Genomic DNA, 6,166 nt, shown 5'->3' with positions numbered 1-6,166 from the left:
TTCTTTTTGTATTTTTCACTCGCTGCTATAATCGATACGTTCTTCTTCCTTCTCCTCTTTTACTCTTTCTCTCGCATACACATACACACGCGTATACGTACTCTCTCTCTCTCTCTCTCTCTCTTTCTTTCCTTCTCACTCTATCTCTTTCTCGACAAAGTAAATTTCACCGAGCCTTTTAATATATCGAGGATTCAGTTTTCACTGCGAAACTTTTTTTTCCACGATGCAATTGAGAGGAACCACCTTGGCGCCATTCCATCGGCCGATAATCACGTTTCGTATCTTGATGCTTTTTTCTTTTCCCTCTTCTTCTTTTTTTTGTTTTTGTAAATCACGGACATTGTACCAGGTGTGTACCGAGGCAAAATCAGCTGCCACTTTAATCGAATATCGTATGAGAATTTCTGCAGAGAGAGAAAGAGAGAAAGAGAGAAAGAGAAAGAGAGAGAAAGAGATATACATTTGCACGGATTACGCGATGTCCGACACGAGTCCATACATATGTAGCTCTCACGTGCGAAATTACGCTTCTTTTATCGAAACCGAGTGTGTTTCTGTGTTTTCTGTGTCCGTGGAACGACAGCTGCTGCGTACGCTTTCCCATAGAATGCCATTAATTATTACCGCAACGTGCTCCGATCAATTCCTACGTTATAATATCTCGATACATGTATGCATTATATCTTCCCTCTGTAAATACATAAATACATACATATTTCATGTTAGGTCAATCAGTTTTCGAACTGATTTATAAAACTTCGTCGTTCATTACTTTCCTTTTTTTTTCTTTCTCTCTTTTCTCTTTTGTGTACATTCGTAAAATTTAATTGTTTTCGTCATTCATTCATCCGTCAGTTCGTTCGTCCTTTCGTTCTTCCATTCGTTTGTAAAATTCATTAAAAAAAAAAGAAGATGAAAAGAATAAGAATAAAAAAAAAAAAGAAAAGAAAAAAGAAAATGTTTTGATAATGTCAAATCTAAACAATCAGATAAATTATTCCCATTTTCATATTCATTTCTTTTATAAGTTGAAATTTCGAATGAGAACTTTAATTCCCGAAAGTAAGTTTCACAAAAGAAATAAATGAGAGAGAGAGAGAGAGACAGAAAGAGAGGGAGAGAGAAAGAAGGAGAGAGAGGGAAAGAGAAATGAAAGGAAGAAAAAAGAGGAGTGTGTTAGATCTAAAGCAAATCGGTAAGTTGTACTTGTATGTACCATCTAAGGCAGGAAGCGTATCTGGGCCGTTGGAATCGGAGAACGTCAAGTGGGTCACGGGAACGAATCGAGCTTCTTCATCTTTCTCTCTGTCTTTCCCTCTCTCTATCATTTTTTTTTCTTTCTTAGGTAACAGAGAGAAGGTGTCAAACTTCCGTTGAGGAAGTTCTCGATCTTACTTGTTAAAATAATATGTATGTATACGTACATACACATACACACACACACACACATATAGATATATTTGGTATGTATATCATGGATGAATGTATGTGTATATATGTGTATATATGTGTATATGTATTAACATATCAGAACGTGTAAGAATTCGTATAGATATATGCATGTGTATCTAGATCAGAAATATCTAAAAGTGTACATAATATATATATATATATATCAGTAGTATTCAAAGAGTATATGTATATCGATGATATTTAAGTCTATAATTATATACATACGTATATCTAAAGAGGTATCTAAGAATCTATGTTATATATGCGTACGTATATCGCAGAGATATTTAAGTAATTACATATGTATATGTATGTATGTATATCTAAAGAGGTATCTAAGAATCTATGTATATATCTGTGCTATATATATCTCTCATAGGTCTATAAGAGCGTATTATGTACGTGTATAACTATATCAGAGATGTATAACAGTGTTGATCTTCTTTCTTTTTTTCTCTTTTGTTTCTTTTTTCCCTCCAGTTGGTTTTCTTTCTTCTTTCTTCTTCTTCCTCCTACTCTTCTTCTTTTTCTTTCTTTTTCCTAATCTTGCGACTTGAGCTTCGAGAGTTCTCCTTTACGTTTTCCCCAGAGGCAATCCCTTTCACTTCGTTGAAAGGAAGGAAGGAACAACAAACGTGTTGTTTCGCCTTGTCATCTTGATAGATTAGATCAAGTAGCTTGACTACTCTACTCTCTTTCTTTCTTCTCCCTCTTTCCCGCCCTCTCCTCTGATTTTCTTTCTCGTTTAACATAATTCTTTTTTGTGATAATTCTTTTTTTTTTGTTTTTATTATTATTTTCTTTCTCTCGATCTAATTATTTCGTTGTTGCGTAGTAGTAGTAGTAATAGTAATAGTACTAATAGTAGTAATAATTATCGTTATGGTTATTTTGTCGAATAAATTCTCCCATTAATTTCATTTCTATTCCGAATAACCCTAAATTAGTTATTATTATAATATCATTAAATCGATGTCATTGTAACATTGTCTACGCTCTCTTATATCAACGATATTTAATTCTATATCCGAATAAAATTGTTTTCTCTTATTACATCATCGTCTTATTCTTTAACATTCTTTCCAAAGATAAAGATTAAAAAGTTCGTCTTTCATTTAATACCTGGGACTAATCTTCTTTATATTTTTTTTGTTTGTTTGTTCGTATCCATCATCGTTGTTCTTTCGCTTTGTTTTTTTCGTTCGATGATTATCGATCGACTATCATCGATTATCGATGGATGCACCGCAGAGAAATAATACCAATTAATGATTCCTGTTCAATATGAAATCTCTTTTTGAAATGTGATATAACTGCGATTTATATCGAAATCGTAACTTTATCGAATAATCGTTCCTATCGATCGCTATGAGATACATTTTACTGTCGTCGAGGAGACCAACGACTACGATAAAGAAATGAGGTCAAAGAAAACTCCCTACCCCCTCCCTCTGCCTCTCTACCCCCTACCCCCCCTCCGTCTCCTTCCTCAAGACTCTCCTTCTCCCCCTATCCCTATCCCTACCCCATCTCTTCTTCTTCTTCACGCACACTAACATACACGCACACCTGCAAAGAATGGAGTCCGACATTGCACACGCGATTTGTTCGAAATTGATAGCGACGTCGATTGATACTACCGTATACCGATTTCTGTCAAAAAGACTCGAAGACTTTCGCAGCAATTTATATCTTTCTCTATTTCTTTTTTTCTTTTTTTTTTTTTTTTTATATCTCTTTATATCTTTTGGATTAAGAGAAATGGGAAATTGGTGTTTTGAGAAATATTTGTAAATTCGAGAGATCGATGTATATATTTGTAAAATGGAACACACATATATATATATATATATGTATATGTATATGTATATATATGTATATGTATATGTTTGAAAAGAAATATTTGTAAATATCGAGAGATCGAGAATTATGTAAAATTTGTCGAACTACGTATGGTAAAAATAAGTATTATTAGATCTATCAAAAAGTATTGTCTATCGTTTTTTGAATAGCAACATTATTTTGTCCTTTTATCTTTTTTAGATATTAATTTATTTTTATTCAATATATATATATATATTAAATTATATAATTATTTTATAAAACAATATAAATTCGTTTGAAAGAAATATATGAAACGATATAAAAAATAAGATTCATTCATTATCCAAATCATCGAATATTTCTTATATTAAAAATTATCATTATTTAAAAAATGCGTTATAAACGATAGATATTTCTATATATTTTTAAATATTTCATAACAAAGAATAGAGAATTTCTTGACAGATCTATGTTCTGATAAAATAAAATAAAATAAAAAAAATGATAAATAGATACTTACGTGTAGGTGGTTGACGATAATGCAAATGCTGAAGACTTTGCGTTTGGTGATGGTGATGATGATGCGGGGGTCCCATCGCTGCTCCCATGGTGTGGTTACCGTGCTGATGGTGTGGCGAGCTACCTCTGTGCGGATGATATTGGGAGGGATGATGCTGATGGGGATGATAGGAGGGCGGTAGAAAACCCGCCGTAGACGGATATACGCCAGGACTGTGGCAGGCTGACCTACCCAATGCTGCTATCATACATTTCAAATTGCAATTAGATTAACATTAGATGTTAAATCCTACAAATCGTATATCCACCTCTGTCTCTCTTTCTTTCTTTTTCTCTTCAACGCATTAAAAGAAATATAATGGAAGATTTTCAAAGCAAAACACGTTGTCATACGTAAACAAGAAATTTTTAAGTAAAAGAAACAAAGAAAATACTAGACGTTTAAATAATATAAAAAAAAAACCTTGAAGTGATAAAAGAAAGAAATGGTAGAGAATTTAGAATATACAGTGTAAAAGATACATTTTCTTCTACCTGCTGCATTATCCAAAATAAAACAACGAGTAACTTTCAACGTTACTTATCATCAACAGACTAATTTCATATTTTAGAATACAATCATTTCTTTTCCTCTTTCTCTCTGTATAATTTTTCGAGATAAGTTTTACGCGAGAAGAAACAAAATATTTATGTAATATCTAGATCGAATTATTAACTTATTGAATTGAAATTAATTTATGTATACATCGTATATTGTGATAATCTTTTTTGATTATTTCGTTTCTTTTTTTCTCTCTTGGACTCATCGTATTAATTTTAATATACATCACAAAAGGATGAACGTTACACACGTACTTACACACGTACATACATTCATACATACATGTACATACGCACATTGAAAATAAAATGAAGAGACTTCGAAATAAGATCAAAATAAGATGAATCTTATTAAATAACGGTCTTACCTGAGGATAAGTGTGAATGATGAGATGCCAGACTCGGTTGAAGGGACGAATTAGGATTGAGCCTGGCTTTTAGTAGGAGATTCGCGTCCTCGTTACCGCCTGAGGACGTACTTGATTCGACGTCGCTGACTCCGCTGTCCGCAGGGCTTGCTGGCAGTGATCCGCTCCCTTATTATTTTTTTTTTTCGAATGAAACAGAGCAAACAGACCAAACGTTCGTCTTATAGATTTTCATTAGTTTGCAACGAATCAACATTAAAAAAAGAAGTCAAGGAAACGATCTACAACGATAAAATCGAAATGTTAAATCTTTAACGAAATCGATTTTATACAGATTTACATGTATATATTTAATGTATCATTTAATCCATCTACAATATCATTTATCGTCTTCTGATATCTTTCATAAATTTTTTTTTTTATATATAATGTGTCAAAGCGAAATTTTATTGTTACATTTTCTTACGTCAGACATTTATTACTATATGAAAGATATTTTTTTTCTTTTTTTTTTTTTTATTTGAAAAATGTTGTAGAAAAAGAAAAGGGAAAGAAATGTTACAAAATATTTGTAATTAATACTTGCGAAATTAACGCTAACAAAAAAAAATATATATATATACATGTGTGTGTGTGTGTGTGTGTGTGTGTGTATATCCAATTGACAGAGAAAAGAAAATCATTTTTATCAAAACTTCGACATACTGTTCGGAGAGAAAAAAAAAAGAGAAAGAAAAAAGAGAAAATAGAAAGAATAGAACGAAATCTTGCAAAAATTCCTTGGAGCTCGTAATAATTATAATCGGAACTCTTGTTGAAGGACCGTACGATAAAAGAAAAGAAAGAACAAGTAAACAGAAAAGAAAAAAAAAAAAGAAAAGAAAAGAATGAAAAACAAAAAAGGAGAAAAAAAGACGACATTCGTTACGCGACAAAAGAGAATAATCGGGAATAATTTACTCGGAAAATTTGTTCTCGGTCGACTCGTCGGCATGTCCGATATTTTTTAACGTCATTTCGGAACGTGACGAAAAGCGGTCGAACGACTCGAGATATTTTAGCTCTTCCTCGAGCTTTATCGAACGCATCGGTATAAGAGGATCAGACAAGCAAACAGTATAAGCAGCGAGCAGCGAGCAGCGAGCAGCAATAGTAACAGTAACAGTAAGAGCAGACAAGGAGCAGAAGATCAGGAGGAGCAGCAGACCAGGAGCAGACCCAGCAGCAAACGAACGTGTTTTCGCGTGCGCGGTCAATTAAAGGCATCTTTATGCAACGGACGAAGGTCATCCGGTCATTGGGTATGCATATCTGCCGCGCTTCCCACGGCCTCTCCGCGAGAGGAGCAGGAGACGAGAGAGAGAGAGAGAGAGAGTAAACCAGTCCCTAAAGGGTTCCTC

General features: G+C 33.3%; 1 protein-coding gene across 5 annotated transcripts in view; it reads right to left on the bottom strand.

Moving 5' to 3' along the window:
- Nucleotides 1–6,166, bottom strand: part of LOC127068243 (ecdysone-induced protein 74EF) — a 216,380-nt gene that overhangs the window by 24,193 nt on the left and 186,021 nt on the right. For 4 of the 5 annotated variants that reach the window (XM_051004158.1, XM_051004160.1, XM_051004159.1 and 1 more), the window contains 2 exons: nt 4,767–4,934; nt 3,800–4,039 (listed from right to left, as the gene is read on the bottom strand). In XM_051004158.1, coding sequence (XP_050860115.1) covers nt 3,800–4,039; nt 4,767–4,934 — 408 coding nt within the window. The remainder of the gene's footprint in view (nt 1–3,799; nt 4,040–4,766; nt 4,935–6,166) is intronic. The other variant, XM_051004161.1, reaches the window with a different exon arrangement.

The sequence above is a fragment of the Vespula vulgaris genome, chromosome 12 (assembly GCF_905475345.1).
Source record: "Vespula vulgaris chromosome 12, iyVesVulg1.1, whole genome shotgun sequence".
Classification (NCBI taxonomy): domain Eukaryota; kingdom Metazoa; phylum Arthropoda; class Insecta; order Hymenoptera; family Vespidae; genus Vespula; species Vespula vulgaris.
The sequence above is the reverse complement of the archived record's forward strand: the minus strand, read 5'-3'. Positions and strand labels throughout refer to the sequence as shown.